This window comes from Embiotoca jacksoni, unplaced genomic scaffold (assembly GCF_022577435.1).
Source record: "Embiotoca jacksoni isolate LCO1_2020_lvr unplaced genomic scaffold, fEmbJac1.0.p SCAF_28, whole genome shotgun sequence".
NCBI lineage: Eukaryota > Metazoa > Chordata > Actinopteri > Embiotocidae > Embiotoca > Embiotoca jacksoni.
In genome coordinates, this window is record NW_027185379.1 from 1,763,402 (window position 1) to 1,780,675 (window position 17,274).

Sequence of the window (17,274 nt, forward strand, 5' to 3'; positions counted from 1 at the left end):
CATTTACTCCCAGGTGCTCTTTTCTAATGGAGTGACCTTTTTCTGGGAAGGACCTGGCAGCGGGTCTCTGTCCAGGTGTAGTAGCAATTACTCAGGATACATCACTCACTCCTCTCCATCAGGACGGGGAGGCCGGCGTGTCCTTAATCGCCTCCTCCTGTAACTGTGCTCGAGTCGGAGCCCTGGCTGTGGTTGAGCTATGAGTCAGAGCTGTGGAGAGACGAGAGGGTTGTTGGGTCGAGGGAGGGAAGGAGCACTCGCAGAACTGGATGTAGTCCTGAGGTTTGATTCTCTCCGGTATTTTAATGGTTGGTGTGTGGAATGTGTGGCAGCTGGCCGCAGGCCTAGGATCAGGTCTAGTGTTACCAGCTCCAGGCCTGTTTGTTTTACAAAGTGAACCGGTGCCGCACACACCAAACCCAGACTGAAACTGGACCCAGGACCCTGCAGCGTGCCCCTGTGGCAAGCCTGGCTCCGTTAACCTCCTTATTCACTTGTTTACGTTTTGATATTCAGTTATGATGCTGTTTGACCTCAGTGGTGTTGCTCAAAGTCGAGCAGTCCCAGCTCTCCTGGGCCTTCGGTGTCTTCCAAATGTCTGCGAGTAATTCCACCCGGGCTCTGCCAAACCAGTGTCAGCCATAATAAGGCTTCCAGCTTGCATGATTTGCCCAGGTGGACGGCTCTGGCTGGGGCAAAGATTTAATGAAAACAACGACTGATTTGATGTAGTGCTGCAGAAATCCAGGTTTTTCTTGTTATTTTATGCAGATAAAAAAAAAAAAAGCTTGTTCCAAATGTGAAACTTTCCAGTGTCGATTGCCCTCCGTGCACATGTTGAGCCAGTCTGTCTGTCCCTCACTGTGGAACATTGTTGTCTTTGCTTTAGATTTTACTGCATTGTTCTTTCTCCAGGGATGGATGTTCAAAATACATCTTAATAATAATAATCTTTGATATTCCTCGCTCACAGATCCACAGCTGGGCTCCAGCGCCGGTGTGCCGCTGGAGGCGTCGCCATCACTCCACCCCATACAGAGCGACGAGGGCCACGAGCGCTTCCTGCCCGAGGACGAAGGCGACGCGATGAACCTGCCGGCCGATCGGAGCAGCGACCGTCCTACTCCAGAGGCGCCGATCATCACCAGCCCGCCTCAGACTCACAAGCCCGACGTGTACGACTTGGAGTGGAGGTCGGGCCGTGACGGAGGCAGCCCCATCAACGCCTACTTCGTCAAATACCGCAAGGTGAGGAAAAAACAACAACATCCCGTTATGTTTTTTTCTTTCTTTCGCTCCAAGTCTCTTTTGCCTAAACCACCAAGGAATGGGGGAACATCATCTGTTCACCTGGACTGTCTGAAAGTTTGGTCATTTCCTCTTTAAAATCCCGTGTTTGCTTCAGTAATCACATCAGTCGGACTATAAAGCTGCAGTGATACCAGTTAAGACTCTGTTGGCAGAAGAACTCCACTGAAATGTGGAGGATTATAGAGCAGATCATTTTGTTTGTCCCCCTGTCATTTTGAGTGGTGTTTTTGTGTTTTCCTGTGCGTGCGTCAGGTTGATGAAATGGGAACAGTGGTGGGAAAATGGCACACGGTTCGCGTCCCTGGCAGCGAGAAGACGCTGCGGCTGTCGGAGCTGGAGTCCTCCAGTCTGTACGAGGTGCTGATGGTGGCTCGAAGTTTAGCAGGCGAGGGTCAGCCGGCCATGCTCACCTTCCGCACCGGCAAGGGTCAGTCCAACCGCAAGCTCCTAAAGAAATCACAGTCACACACTGTTCAAACAACTGTTTACCTTCAATTCATGTGTGTCTTGGGCGGTAAGGTGTTACTTGCAGTGTTCATGGGAATAACTGACCACTGGAATACACCACATCTTTTTCACCACAGCCACGATAGTAAGAGGAAAATGCTCGGCTTCCTAAAATATCAGCGGTAAATGTTCGTTTCAGATGACAGCTCCTCTGAGTTAAAGAGCATCTGGTCGTTTCTGGACTCAACATTTTGCAATGACATTCAGCAGACGTTCAGGAAGGAATTTACCAGAGGGGAGGCAGGAAAATGCATATTTTTCTCTGTTGATAGCAGTCTCACGAGAACGGAAAAATATGGGGAGCAGATTGCATTTCCAAGTATAAGAAAATGTACAGCAGTTTTTTTGGAGGGACATTTGCGTTTTTATTATCAAAGGAATTCTATAGAATTCCAATATGTTGGTCAAGAGGAAGCACAAAAAGTATTTTCAACCAAGTTAAGTTTTGGCTTGAGCACAGAGGACTGAAGAAGAATAAATGAATGCTTATTATATGCAGCCAATAACTGTATCTGATTGTAGGTATTCCACAAAATGACAACTTGCGCCAAAACATTCAGTTTCTGTACAACGACTTAAAAGACTGAATATGTTTACTGTCAGTCAAAGTAAATGACTGTGAGCAAGTTTTTTTGTGTGGTTTGTTTTAGACAAATGAAAATAAGAATGACAACAAATGTTTAAAAAAAACTAACAATATGTTGCTCCACCGCAGCAGGGTTGACAAAAGGTTCCCTGGTCAGAAATATGTAAAATACTGCCAAAACCACAGACGTGATCGTATAACAAGGGTCAAAATGGTCCTATACCAGAAAAAAAAGAGAAGAAAACCAGCGTCTTGCGTAAAGATGTGGCTCCAAACTCCCCAAGAAATGAAATGAAAAAGGATTGGTGCCTTTATTAAATTAAATTTGATGAAAAATGAAAAACCTCCTCCCTCTGCTGCCCAGAATATAATTCTGGTGGGGATATTTAATCCAAATACATTTTTGCCAACAAACAGTCCATTTAAAAGATGTATTTTCCAGAAAATATAAAAATCAGCAATTTAATGTCACCAAATGTATAAAATCAAAACCTCAAATATCAGAAACAGAAGGACATGGTGTTGGTATCCTCAGTCGAAGCTACAGCCTTGTTCATTTTATTTTTACTAAAAGAATAATAACATGCAAATTGCATTATGTTTAATTTACTTGTTCTGCTCCTGTAAAGTTTTAAATTGGATATAAAATCATTCAAGCTGTTAAACAGTTAAGTTGAACTGCAGGGTTGTCAAATTGAAACCTGAAACATTGCCCTGATAAAAACAGGAAGAAATTTGACAAAATATCCCATAAATCTGTTTAACGTCCTTAACACGTCCTTTAACAAGTCTGTGACCCTGAAAGGACCACAGACTTGTTTGACTTGTTTTTCTGACTCCTATCTTTTTTTTCTTTCCTTTTTCCTCCCTCAGAGAAGATCGCCACCTCCAACAAGAATCCGTCCAAGCCTCCCGTCATCTCGATGCCACCCAAAGCTCCAGAGGACAAAACCCCCAACACCCACTTTGGAGTCGTCATACACGACAGAGGTAGGCGAGGACACAATCGCCTACTGTCTGCGAAACCCCGCGGTGTCGCTGCAGCTGCCGGCCTCAATGCAGACTATGTTTGTGGGAGGTTTCCGAGGAAATGATGGGGCTTTCTGCCACGGAGATATTTATTGTTGAGTTCATGACCAGACAGTGTTGAATTGATCTCAGAGCTTACTGCTTAGATGTGGTCTGCGTTGTTTCTTTGTGCCTCGGAGCACAAATGGTGAAACGATCGTTGACACCCTGTGACGACTCCTCAGGAGAGAGATTGGGATGAGCATGCACAGCTTTAGGGTCAGATATAAGAGTGTGTGTGTGTGTGTGTGTGTGTGTGTGTGTGTGTGTGTTTTACTGGAATTACAAACAGGCCTACTTTGCTGACACTCACATTAGTCTTTTCACTAACCCTCTTGTCTCTCTTACTCTCTCCTGCCCTCACTAACTTTGTGACTTACAGCCCAGGCAGTAAGTATCCATCCCTCCATGTGTCTTCACCGTGACGTGTCGTCTTTTCTTCTTTTCTTTTTTTGTTCCTGTCCCTGTTATCATCCCCACCGTGATGCCGGTTGCCAGTTTGTGCTCTGCATGTTTTTAATTGGATTCACAGAAGTCTGCAAAGTTTATTCCTTATTTGTTTCTGTCTCAGTACCTGAAGGTCCCGATCGCCCGACCATCTCCATGGCGACTGAAAGTTCGGCGTACGTCACCTGGATCCCGAGAGCCAACGGCGGCTCTCCGATCACAGCTTTCCGTGTGGAGTACAGACGCGGGCGCAGCGCAGAGTGGATTGTAGCCGCGGATAACATCTCGCCTCTCAAACTGTCTGTGGAAGTTCGGAACCTGGAGGCCGGTGAGTTTTCACTTCAATCTAAACTCTTCTGTCCAGTCCAGCATATCACGGTTCCTCTGCTCTGAGAAAGGTGTTTTCAACACTTGATGCAAAAATGACTAGTTGGCTAACCTCTCTTATCTTTATTTTTCTGCTTTGTAAGTCGGCCTTACACCAGACAAATGTCTTACTGTCGCATACAAGAGTGAATCATTCATACGGCAAACGTTTCATTTTGTCACTGATAATAATTTCAGGCAGCGGGTTAGCAACCAAAAAATGTTTTTCTTTTTTAGTGGCCAACAACTAATTTAAAAAACATGCAGAAGTTTCATGATGTGACAAACTGTAATGTCTGCAGTTTGGTAACTAGTAATCTGTAAAAAGTATTGGTGAGGCCCCAAAATGAAATAATTGGGGGAGGTTTAATAAAAGAAACTAATTGAAGTAATCTGATTTCTGCTACGTGCAAAACGACTGAGGCATTTGAACGCCTCTCAATTTGTGCTGAAGGATTACACCGTTGTCCTGTAACATTGCCGCTCTCACTGTTTTCCTCTCTCAGGGTCCAACTACAGGTTTCGGGTGGTAGCCGTGAACATATACGGCGAGAGTCCCCACAGCATTGCCTCGAAGCCGTACCAGGTTCCTCCGGCCAGCCCTCGCATCGCGGACCGCCCAGTGGTCGGACCTCATATCTTAACCACAGATGCCATCAGCGACACGCAGATCATGCTGCGTTGGACTGTAAGTAGGACACCACTGACACATGTGAACAGTCACAGGGTCATTCAGGTTTTATTTGGAAGAAAGACAAAGTAAAGCAGTAAAGAGATTAAACTTCCTGTTGTGAGTATTGTAATTTGGGTGATGGAGTGTTTCTCTTGCAGCTGGTTCACCTGTGTTTGAGCTGCTGCTGGTTCTCTTGCAGCCAAGAATCAATCAGACCTTTAATTGCGCTGCTGTGCTGATTAGACTTCTGCTCCAACAGAGAATTAGAGGCCCCGTTCATCTACATTTTGATCCCGCTGTCTTCAAAGCCATTTCTCCTCCTCACAACGGTTTGAGCTCCAGATAGTTCCCCACATTTACTTAACCTCAGACAGCCTCATTATTCCCTGAACTTCAGACAGACAGTGCAATCACGGTGTAGCTCGCAGTCTCGGTACATCTGCTGATAACAAGCCCGCCATTAGTTGCTGGAAAATTTCCTCTCTTTGTATAATAATTGCTCACCAGATTGCTGTAGTCTAACGTAATTTCTTTTCCCCCCTCTCCATCCAGTATAGTCCCTCAAGTAACAACAACACACCAATCCAAGGCTTCTACATTTATTACCGGCCCACAGACAGCGACAATGACAGCGACTACAAAAAGGACATGGTCGAAGGTAAACGGAGATGAACGTTGTGACGTGTGTCTGTGTTTCCATTGCAGCTTGAGTTTGTAGCCCGTGTGGAGTGTTTGTCCACAGCCTCGTCCTGTCGTGGACGTAAGCGCGTGCTGTGCATGATAAACTGGCAGCTGTAATTGAAACGGATACCCGGAGTCACGAGTGGGGTGTCGCGAAGAGGGGCCATTTCTGCTCTTTGATTTATAGAGAGTGCTCTCCCCGGGCAGCAGGGCTTTCTGAAATCTGGTTTTAATAAATGGTTGCCAGCTAATGGGCCAGGGCTGTAATATGAGCCCGAATAGAGGAGAAGGGGCTCAGGTTGCTGGGTGGAATGCTAACAGTTGAGCCTGGTACAGGAAGGGAAGGAGGGGCGTCCATTCACTCAACCGAACTCCGCAACATCTGAGCATCGGGCTTTCCATGGACTCCTCACTGTCGGCGACGGATGTCTGGTCGGGCTGCTTACCCAGTGAGCGTTGATTTGGTGACTTGCGAGTCTAAACTTTTAATACATCAAAAGTTTAAAAAAAAAAATTGTCCAAATTCAGTCAAAGCCTTTTAAATGTCTCGGTTACAGACTGTATAAGCGTTTCCACAGCGTTTCACTGATTTCAGCACGGAGTTACAACCACCTTCCGCTTGTTATCAAATAAAATTATATTGAAAAAACGGTGTTATGCAACCTAGACTTCTAAATAGTTTTCATCATATAAAAAAACAAAATAACTTTGCAGTTATCAAATAAGAAAACGATGGAGGCACAAGACACAGACTGTTGAAATATTTACGAGGACTGTCTCATTCTTTGTGCTAAAATATTACGACTGGTTTCCTTTCCTGCAAAATTGCTCGTACTAAAATGTTGGCAATAGAGCTGAGCTTCAGTATACTGCCGCTACAGTACTTTCTGTGGATGCCACACTTGGGGAATATAATTTTTTTTTACGTCACATTAACTTAATTATTTTATCACGCAGCCTAAAAGTTTCCAAATATAGTATGAATGGTCGTAGTGTCTGTAGTAGTAGTGGTAGTTGTTGTTGCAGTCGTACTGAGATTTGGCACCCTGCTCAATACAGTGGGTACGGAAAGTATTCAGACCCCTTTAAATTTTTCACTCTTTGTTTCATTGCAGCCATTTGCTAAAATCAAAAAAGTTCATTTTATTTCTCATTAATGTACACTCAGCACCCCATCTTGACAGAACTGAAATATCACATGGTCAGAAGTATTCAGACCCTTTGCTCAGTATTGAGTATGTGATATTTCAATTTTTCTTTTTTAATAAATTTGCACAAATTTCTACATTTCTGTTTTTTTCTGTCAAGATGGGGTGCTGAGTGTACATTAATGAGAAATAAAATGAACTTTTTTGATTTTAGCAAATGGCTGCAATGAAACAAAGAGTGAAAAATTGAAAGGGGTCTGAATACTTTCCGTACCCACTGTATGCTGACTGTTGTCACTTTTCCTTCAGATAATCTTCTTGTGTTTTGTTTTAAACTTTCTTTTTACCGAGCACATTAACGGTTGGTTTCTTTTCATTTTCCCCACTTACAAGAGTTAAACCCTTCCTTGGGGCAGAGGTCGCACATGCACTTTGATTTATCGTGCCTCATATTAAACAAAACACAGCGAGAACAGCAGCTTATTTCAGCCTCATTTGATGGAAATGTAGCACTTCCTTGTTGGAGGCTGTCGTCTCATCTGTGATTTTTAGAGCACATGGTAGTGTGTGTGTGTGTGTGTGTGTGTGTGTGTGTGTGTGTGTGTGTGTGTGTGTGTGTGTGTGTGTGTGTGTGTGTGTGTGTGTGTGGGCATGTGTTTGGTAGCGCAGCGGCGGAGTGTGTCTGTGGAGTGGGATTATTGGAGGCAAGCCAGGACAAACATGAAGCTGCCATATATGGAGCTTGTCTCGAGTAAAGCAACTGTCTGGGCCCTCCTGGGAAAGAGAAAGGGGGGGGGGGATGAATGATTGAGAGAGAGCATGAAAGAACAAGACCTCCGAAAAAGTGTGAGACATGAAGAGAAGAGAGGACAAGAAGGAAAAATACAAGTTGTGAATTTACACAGGATTTGGAGCAAATTAAGTCAACATTGACACGTAGAGGAAGTGATTTCTCCCCTTTGTCCCCCTTTTTTGTTTTTAACCTCCGCTTCTTCTGCCTTCTCAGGTGTAAAAAACTGGCACATGATTGGACATCTCCAGTCCGAGACCTCGTATGATATCAAAATGCAGTGCTTTAACGACGGGGGCGAGAGCGAGTACAGCAACGTCATGATCTGTGAGACCAGAGGTAAGAAAACACAAACTGTACTGCACAAGAAATGACTCTCGCTTTATCCAAACCTCAACTTTATCAGCAGTCAAGGCATGTTTCGACAAAGCCTGCAACTTTAATGAAGGGTCTGACCGCCACAATTATACAACGTAAATGTGCTGAGTTTTATGAGACCGACAACAATGGCCTCCACTTTATAGTTCGGCACTGTGTTGTGTTTCTTTGATGCAAACGGTAAAAAGCCGTTCCTCATGTCCCCTCCTCCCTCTCTGCTGCAGCACGTCAGGCGCCAGGGTCGCCCAGTCAGCACCCCATCACCCCATCCGGCCCCCACCCTCAGGATCCCCCCAGCCCACCCGGAGGACTGCTCTACCTGATTGTGGGCTGTGTTTTGGGAGTGATGGTGCTCATCCTGCTGGCTTTTATCGCCATGTGTCTGTGGAGGAATCGCCAGCAGAACAACATGCACAGTGAGTTCGCAAGACACTTAATATCTTTTCTATTTTCTATATTTCTATATCATACTAATCTCAGTATAACCATATGGTTACACTGAGATTAGTATGTCTGAAATCCATTTGTCATAGAGCGACAATAATGTTGCGCTCAATCCGAGTTGCACTGCAGTTTTACTTCAGAATGAACAGCAACCACACAAGAGTTAATTCCGCTTGAGTCGTCACATTATTAAGCCCAGTTGGCCCAGAGACAAGCGTGTGAAGCATATTCCAACTGTTCGTTCCAAGTGCATATACAGATCCCACAGTGCTTGCAAAAGATTTGGCCATTGTTAGCTGGACTCTTAACCGGGCCGTTTGGATCTGTAGAAAGTTGGGTTTTTGTAGTCCCCGGTGCCTAATTTCTACGTCAATGAGGGTCACAGATAATTCACTTTAGTTCACCAACATCCCAGTTCATCAAATTCCTCATACCAGTGACGATATGAACATGAATTTTGGTATCAATACAAAGCTGCTTAGTTTTGATGTAATTATTTTCAACAAAAAAAAAAAAATCTAAAATCCAACTTGGAAGAGTGTACAACATATTATAATATAATAGTTCAGTGTTTGCTGTTGTCGACCAACAATCCATAATTTGTGAAGTTTTGACATAAATTACACGATATCAGAAAATTTAAGTAAACAATATTAAGACTGGACTGAGGATTTTATACTAGCAAATTGATGTTTGCTTTATGTTCCTTAATGCAATAAATTATTTTTAAACTTAACCAGATGAGACTCTGAAACTGACCTCTGTCTCTGCCCCCCCACCCCCCCCGCCCTGCAGAGTACGACCCTCCCGGCTACCTGTACCAGCCCGCAGAGATGAACGGCCACGTGCTGGAGTACACCACGCTGCCCGGCTCCAGCCGCATCAACGGGGGAATCCACGGGAGCTACGGGCACAACGGACAAATGTTACCCCAAGGGTGTCACCACCTCCACCACAAACTCCCCAACGGCTTGGCGCTGGTCAACGGCTCCGGCAGCCTGTTCTCACCTGGCCACCCACACGGCCACGATGGCACCCTGCCCCACAGCACCCGGGACTGCGAGCACTCGCACCCTCACCACCACCACAACGTGAGTCCAGAAACCACAAAGTTCTCCAAACCTTGAGACTCAACACCGCGTTTGTAGCTCTACCGATGCTGTACAAGTATTAAACTAGGTGCTGTATTTTACATCGATGGGCACATATTGAGTTCTGTTTCGTTAAATCCGGCGTTTGTGCTCTCTTGTCAGGGGGGAGGCATGTACACAGCTCTTCCCCAGACCGAGTCTTCTGATTGTATGAGCTGTCAGAACCTCTGCAACAACAACAGGTAAGACATGTTCATTTATTTATTTTTTTCCTTTGTTGTATTTAGGATTCCTTTTTCTTCTGTTTTCTTAATAAATTGTGGTATTTATATATTTGTGGTCAAATACAAACATCAATAATACAAACACAGATCTGTCATTATGTACTATGTTTACTTATTTGCTTAAAACTATAGTAATCGGTGTCTCCTGCAGCAGGGAGCACAAAAACTTGAAGATGCATAGAAACATAAAACCCAGGTTAAGCCCACCTGCCTCTTTTAAACGATATGGATATTTTTTATGGGGAAAAAAAAAAAAAAAGTAACATAAGCCCTGAGGAAAGCTGGAGTAAGAAAATTAGACGTTGCTCATATTTCATAAGATCCAGCTGAGAAGAAGTGCTTGGGAGCCCCTTGTGAGGCCCAAACACACACACACACACACACACACACACACACACACACACACACACACACACACACATTTGCCCTCTTGCTAGTCCTGTTTATGTACTTAAGGGTCCCAGCATCACAGTTTACCCTGTGTGCACCCAGCCAGCAGACATAATGAGCCCTGTGTTTATTTACCTCCGGCTGCTGGGAAAAGAGGAGGTGTGGTCACGCTCCAATCATGTACCGGTAGAGGGAAGCTTTAGTTCAGGGAAACGTGGAGAAGCTCGCTGCGTGCGACTGTCTGCTTTTGTGTCACATTGTGCGACTGGGCCTTTTAAATCTTCGGTTTAACCAGTTAAACATGTTTTGCAGCCGTGCAAGAGTGCTCCAGTTGTGTCGGAGCTTTCTTTGTTTTGTGCACATTTTTAATATGAACACGAGAGCTTTCTGCGTCTAGTGGAAAAAACCCACAGCTTTCTGCTGAGAGTCAGGTACCAGCGTGGTGAGCAGTCAGCTACACACCTTATAAATGAAGACGTTCCACTTTTCTTTCCATCTCTGTCTCCGAGCAGATGTTACAACAAGACCAGTGGCACATTCTCCAGTGGGACTCTGCCTCTAATGCATCGTGTGGCGCCGTGCCAGCAGGATGGGCTGGAGATGGTGCCTCTGGGCCAGGTTTCATCACAGTACCGCAGCCCCGACAGCCAGACGCACCCTGGTGACCAGGAGGCCGACGCAGGTTACCAACCGGATGAGCACAGGGAGACCTCGCCCTCGCAGCACTCCTGCTGTCTGATAAGGAACAATGAAAACTCTCCGGCTGACAAAACTGGTGAGACACATTTTTCACAAATTCCCACAAAATCTTTTACGGTATTTTTTCTTTTGTCACCTGTTGCTGCAATGAAATGCAAATTCTCACTTTCTTTTAGGCTCCAGATATGCAATGAAATGTTTTATTTACTTAAGAAATCTCATATTTCCAGATCATTTTTGAGTCAAAACACCCATCAGGGAAATTATGAGGTTATAGAGAAGATGTTGCAAAAAGTGCATTTACTTCTTGCTGGAATGACTTTCCCTCCTTTAGCATTACATGCAATGTCAGGATATCCTATATTTCTCAGTGTTATCGATCATAATACACGAAGGTGATAGTAACTGTGTTTCCAATTGATTTTTCATTCCAAGAAAACCTTTTATTGTTTGGACCACAGTGAAAATCAAACCCGCAATAAAACTGACAAGTAACTTTACTTTATATAAATAAACTAACTGGCTAAGCTTTTAATTACATGAGGTCAACAAATATAGAGTGTGAGAAATATGAAAGAAATATGTGAATGATGAAAAGGTCGATGGCACTTTCACACTTATGCCGATCATAAAGCTCAGAACTTCCCATCTGAGCTACAGAGGGCTGATAGGTGGACTCAGACAGAGCCAGGATAGCTGTTTCCGCCCCGTTTCCATTATTTTTCAGAAACATACGAGTTGTATTGTTCTTTTTATCCAACCAGAAAGAAAGCTAGCATATTTCCCAAAATGTTAAGTGAGAACATTTACTTCCAGACACTCATGGTTCAGTACTCTTGTAAAATTGAACCCTGACTGTTGTTTTGCTTCATGCTGTGCTAGTAGTTTAAAATAAAATATATTTTTTTATCATTACTCATGTATGCAGACAAACTATGCAGCATCACCACAAATTACACTGTGGGCTTCTCCAGAATCTGTGCTTGTCTTTTTTAATATGACGTATAAACCAAAGACTCTTGCCTCGCTCTATTCTCACTCTGTCGCTGTCTCGCCGTGCAGCGGAGGAGGAGGTGGAGTGCATGGACACAGAGGGGCCTGTGGTGTGCTGGGAAAGTCTCGGCCTGCCAGACTTGGACTGTGACGAAAAGCCTGGGTGGATCTCCAGCAGCAGCCTGGCAGGAGAGCTGATCCAGCCCGGCCCACAAGAGGTCTGAACGCAGCCCACACGCAAGCACACTCTCCCACTGTGTGGAGAGGCTGGATGAGAAAAGTGGAAATATCCCAGTGTGAGAAAGAAGACCAGCGATGGGACAGTCAGAGACACTGAAAGTTACGGTGACAAGGACATGAAACTGCCGATGGACTGAGATGAGACGAGCGACGTGAGGGGGGAAAAAACGAAATGGAGATCAAAGCCAGATGGAGAGAAACAGAAAGACAAACTATATCCCGCGGGAGGGAAGACTCTCATGAAAGATCAAAAACTCTTCAGATGACTTATTTATTTTTTTGTAGTAGTAAAATATTATTTCATATGAATGTATCTGTTTTAAAGAAAAAAGTTGTCTTTTATATTATTTATGCCTTTTGGATCAAAAATACTTTTTATTTTTTGTTGTTTTGTCCCTCTGTGTTCCACTCAAATGTGGAGATTAGCAATTGTCTGTGTAAAGTTTTGTAATAATATAAAGAGAAGATATGGGAGAGTCAACAGCAACCTATTTTCAATGTGATTCCTTCCCGCCTTCATGTGCAGCGCCTGATGAATGATTGCCATAGTAAATTTCTCAACCTCAGTCCAAACCCATCGATATTTCTGGCAGGCCTTTGATGTGGCTCTGCGATGGGGCTGTTCCACTGCAGTGACCCCTGAAGGGGTTGAACACTCCCTTCACTGTTCACATTAAGGCTGCTGCTCTTTGCTTCAGTGAATACTTGATAGCTCATCACTTTACTCAAAATGCACTGTTGCTGGGAGAGCACTGTTAACCTACTGGCCCCAATCTGTTAGGGAAGTGGAGTAGTTACATGAAAACCAAATTGTGTGAAAAGTGTGAGCAGCCTCTGATACAAACGTTGTATGTTGAAAATGCTTTGCTGCAAGAAACAATGCTTTTTATTTCTGACGTCATACATACGATGTGACTGAAGTTAAACACAAACGGTGTCATGAGTAGCAGCAAATGCTGCGTGCGGAGAAAACTTCATACTTTCTAATCAGTGAGGAATTCTTGGTAGTAAAAAGGAAAGTTCACCCACTTTACAAAAAGCACGTTTATTTTTAAGTGCGCTGGTTTAGTGTGTCGAGAAAATAGAGCAGAAACGTGTGAATTGAACGTTGATTTTTGCGAATTTCCCACAAAGTGAAAAGACAGACTATTATGAAAGATTCAGTGCTACCGTGTTTGTAAAGCATACCTTCAAGCAGTGCAAACAATTTTTTCACCCCCACTGTGTTGGTTTACGAGCAGGAATTTCAGATGGTCAAAAGCAATGAAATATAAAACCACAACTTTACCGCGAGGAACTAAGTGGGGAAATATGTTATTTTAAAGCAGTAAGGGAGCAGGAGGTTTTGGCAAAAAAGATATCAGAAGTGGATGCCAAAACGCAAAATTGTCTGTTGTAGCTTTAATATCTTGTGTACAGATCAAAATTAGATGGTGGTTTATCATAGGGCGAAGATGTGTGAAAATCACTAATTCTGTCATTAGAAATTGCTTTGAGATTTTTCCCAACGTGTGACAGTACTGCAGATTACTCATTCATAAAACACTTGTAATATACTCTTCTTAGGTTTCAGCCTGTGGTGGCCAAACCCATTTTCTGAAGGCTTAAACCCTCTATCGGTTGAAAATAATCTCCATGGTGTGCTGGTTGATTGGAGTTGATAGGATTGCAGTGGGCAGATGACAGGGCTGGCTGTGCTTCACTGAGGATGACTGCAGTGCAAGCTTTCCATGCTTGGTGCCTGTCTGCCTGCGATGCCAGAACCATCTGCCAGTCCTCATGCCCTGGCTTGCCTGGCATCTCTCCTTCCCCCTGACGGTGGACGGGGATATTCCTGGAAGCCGGATTTACTCCCCTGCAGCCGAGGCGTGGCGCAGCCGCTTCCGACCGTTATTTTTAGTCTTGATGGAGGCTATTGTGCCGTTAATGCTGGCGGTATTTGTTTGGTTGATTTGACACGGGTCTTTCCCACAAATACCTCCCTTGAGTCTCTCAGCCCTGGAAGATGTACACTAATAATACTTTCTATGATGTGAAATCAAAACAAAAAGTGCATCATGTCCAAAAATGACAGAATAGGTTGGCACTTCTCTGCACAGTCTTGTTAACTTTCCTTTCAACTCTTTGCTCATTTCCATGCAGTAGCTCATTGAAGTGTCCATTATGAGATCCTTACTGCTGTTTGAAAGCAAAAAGGAAGAAAACAATGGGTCGGAAATGAAGCTGGAAATGAAAGAGAAATGGCCCTGGGAGGGAGAAGGGATGCTGACAGATGCAGCCTGAGCTGATGAGGAGGAGATAAGGGCAGGGTTGTCTCTAAATGAGCTGCTTCTCCATCTCCCACGTCTATCAGTCTGCACTCTCCATCAGCCCTGCACCCTCTACCCACACAGCTACACCCCTTCATTAAGGAGCCCATGGGAACAAGAAAGCTCATTGTCCACCCTGGAATTTTTACCCCTTGCTGCAGAGCCGACCTGTTAACGCCAGTCCTTCTTCCCTCCGCCCACCATTCTTCCTCTCTCCCCTCTCCAGCACTCCCTGAATGAATGCAAATCTTATGAATCGGGCAGTGTGTTGTTAACTCGCTTGATTCGGCCACGGGCGGTTTTATCTTTTGAGATGTCACAAACCACAAGTGAAGCATGTTGTGGTTGGATGAAGTCCAGCAAGATTCCAGTGGGTCGCTACAAATAACGAGCTCATATGCTGGAAATATAATAATGTAATTCTCCAACAAGGATATCTGCTGTTTATTTGTACTGCGGCTCAGGTCTTGGTGCATGAGGAAGATACATAGTTGGGTTTTCATGCTGTTGAAACAGCTGCATTTGTCCAAAGCACCTGTTGGGTGTAATCGGGGAAAACAAATGTCATCTTTACCCAAGCTGCGATCACTTAACTGCCCACATTTCCTCCTATTTTTCCAGTTTTAGTGTGATCAGACTGCTCTGGATCAATAACGAGCCAAATGGTGACAAGCAGGCTGGCACCCTGTTGACATGAGCTAAGCTTCAAATCAATAGTGTTCACATTATTCAGAAGAAAGTCACACTTTGTGAAAATGAATGAGCTAAGATAAGATAAGGTAAGACTTTATTAGTCCCACAGTGAGGAAATGTAGTCGTCACAGCAGTATGTGGCCCATTTATATTCACTGACCACTGTAAGATATCTGTGCACAGAAAGGGGGAATGAAATGTTTGTTTTGTTGCGATTAATTATTTAAGAAACGTAAAGGTGTCTGTCAGTACAAAAAGAGCATATTTGTCCCCCAGAAATGAGTCTGGAAAGAGAGTTTGTGGTCCCAAGCGATGTGCTTTAAAATGGTGAGATGTGTCAGCCTGCCCTGGACGTGCTGCTGCCTCTTAGTCTGCTGAAAGCGACAACACACAGTAGTTCAATAATGAGCACGGTGTAATGCACTCAAGGAAAGAAAAACAACACAACATGGGGGTTATTGGAATCAAACAGGAACAGCAGTGACCAATATATTTCAATGAAAAACACAAAAACACAAAGATTAGGGTCGTCTAATGAACCCACAATCCAGATGGTTTTAATAATGAAGGAGATACAAGACTGGGAAAGTATTTGAAATGGAAACCACAAGCCCATGTCTGCATGGTGTCACGCTTCGTAAGTTTATATGGCTACAAAGATGGCAGGAGACAATAGTGCAGTCTTCCACTGATCAAAGTGTTTCGGTATGTGTTACAGACCACTCCGGTGTTCTCACTGTTTTGTAAAATGCTGTGCATTTCCAGTACATAAAGTTACTCTGAAGAATCCACAGCACGTTTCTTCATCGGAAAGTAGATGAGTTGATAACTGTTTGTCTGAAAACGCCATATTCTCTAAAAGGACACGTGCAGTTTACAAAGGAATTTCACAATATCCTGATTTTTATCTTTTCATCTTGACACCAAGACAGAATTTTGTTGAAAACTTTCTATCTTCCGGGCCCAAGCCAACGTAACCTCTGATGACATCACTCAGGTTCGACTGCTCGACAAAAGTCCATATTCTCTCTAGACATTGTGTAACTGCTCTCACAGGTTGGGTAGACTTCCCATGATGCGCACACCGATTTTGGTGTGTAAAACTGCCGCAGTTTCTCTTTAAATTTACTTTTGTGTTTGTGAAATTCTTTTCACCTCCCATTGACACAGATAACTCAGCTCCCGGGTAAATAAGACCACCCACATGGCTACATACCACTACAGATAATAGTTAAGAGAATTGGGAAGAAGCGACTTCAAAGCAGATGGTGTGAAGATCTGCACACTGTGGTCATGAGTTAAGTCTAAAAAGTAGTCTGTAATGGAGCAAATGTTTGAAGTGATGTAACCATCAGTCGTCCTCCACATCCAGTCGGGTGAAGTAAAACGTTATCCTGGCTCCTTCGTCTGTATCGTACAAAGCCTGGCAGGTGTACATCCCGGCTGCATCCTTCCGAAGCTCCTCTATGACTAAATTCGAGGTGTTAACAGGCACCTGCATGTGGCCGAGGCCGTCGGACTGAGACTGAAGCTTTGGGCCCTGTCCGTAGTTGTGTGCTACAGCTACGTTATTATCAGTTCCTGGTTTGGTGAAGCCCCAGATGAAGATGGTGGGCATAATGGAGCCACAGTCCAAGGTGACTGAGCCTCCAACAGTCGCAGCAGCATGGGAACGAATGTATTCCACCTCCTCGGGGTCAAGTATCTCCAGACCTGTAACACAAGACAGCCAGGGTCAGTTACTGTAATTGTGTGGCAAGAAAAGTTATCGTGTTGTTTAGTGAACAGGATGAAAACTGTCTCAGTACAGACAGATTTATTTATTGGTAAGTGTCTTCAGAAGCCTTTTTCAAGACCTCACACTTTGTTGAAAGTAGATTGCTTCAGCTCTAGAAGATAAACAACACATAATGAACTACTTGTAGCTGATCTGCCTCTGGCCCATTTGATAGATCAAGTTTTATGACTCACCGTCTGGCTGTGCTCAGCACTTTCACAAAATAACCACACCAGCTTGTGATGAAGAGAACGTCTATCTGCCTCAACTTGTCTCCAACGAAACATCTTTGTCAAACTAAACTGGTGTATAATAAACCTTTACCTTGTAGAGGAAGCCAGCAGAGGAGCAAGCAGAGGTGGAGAATCATCTTCAGACTCCACAACGGTGCCACAAAGC

General features: G+C 44.1%; 2 protein-coding genes across 2 annotated transcripts in view; one reads left to right on the forward strand and one right to left on the reverse strand.

Annotated features, from left to right (window-relative positions):
- Positions 1 to 12,583, forward strand: part of cdon (cell adhesion associated, oncogene regulated) — a 30,999-nt gene extending 18,416 nt beyond the window's left edge. The window contains exons 8-19 of the mRNA XM_069161453.1: positions 974 to 1,248; positions 1,564 to 1,738; positions 3,278 to 3,394; positions 4,044 to 4,247; positions 4,792 to 4,973; positions 5,511 to 5,616; positions 7,794 to 7,916; positions 8,180 to 8,371; positions 9,195 to 9,490; positions 9,653 to 9,732; positions 10,677 to 10,939; positions 11,926 to 12,583. Of these exons, the coding sequence (XP_069017554.1) occupies positions 974 to 1,248; positions 1,564 to 1,738; positions 3,278 to 3,394; positions 4,044 to 4,247; positions 4,792 to 4,973; positions 5,511 to 5,616; positions 7,794 to 7,916; positions 8,180 to 8,371; positions 9,195 to 9,490; positions 9,653 to 9,732; positions 10,677 to 10,939; positions 11,926 to 12,080 (2,168 nt within the window). The 3' untranslated portion in view covers positions 12,081 to 12,583. The remainder of the gene's footprint in view (positions 1 to 973; positions 1,249 to 1,563; positions 1,739 to 3,277; positions 3,395 to 4,043; positions 4,248 to 4,791; positions 4,974 to 5,510; positions 5,617 to 7,793; positions 7,917 to 8,179; positions 8,372 to 9,194; positions 9,491 to 9,652; positions 9,733 to 10,676; positions 10,940 to 11,925) is intronic.
- Positions 12,584 to 15,564: 2,981 nt separating this feature from the next.
- On the reverse strand, positions 15,565 to 17,274 carry LOC138205409 (V-set and immunoglobulin domain-containing protein 10-like 2). Its single transcript, XM_069161416.1, has 2 exons — positions 17,200 to 17,274; positions 15,565 to 16,811 (listed from the first exon to the last, which is right to left on the reverse strand). The coding sequence occupies exons 1-2, from the start codon at positions 17,243 to 17,245 to the stop codon at positions 16,450 to 16,452; spliced, it is 408 nt and encodes a 135-aa protein (XP_069017517.1). The 5' UTR covers positions 17,246 to 17,274; the 3' UTR covers positions 15,565 to 16,449.

What these genes read in the sequence shown, in the direction of transcription:
- LOC138205409 (XM_069161416.1), bottom strand. Translation starts at nt 17,245, where the DNA reads ATGATTCTCCACCTCTGCTTGCTCCTCTGCTGGCTTCCTCTACAAG. An exon ending in CTGCTGGCTTCCTCTACAAG is followed by an intron (nt 16,812 to 17,199) that starts GTAAAGGTTTAT and finishes CTTGTGTTACAG; the next exon opens with GTCTGGAGATACTTGACCCC.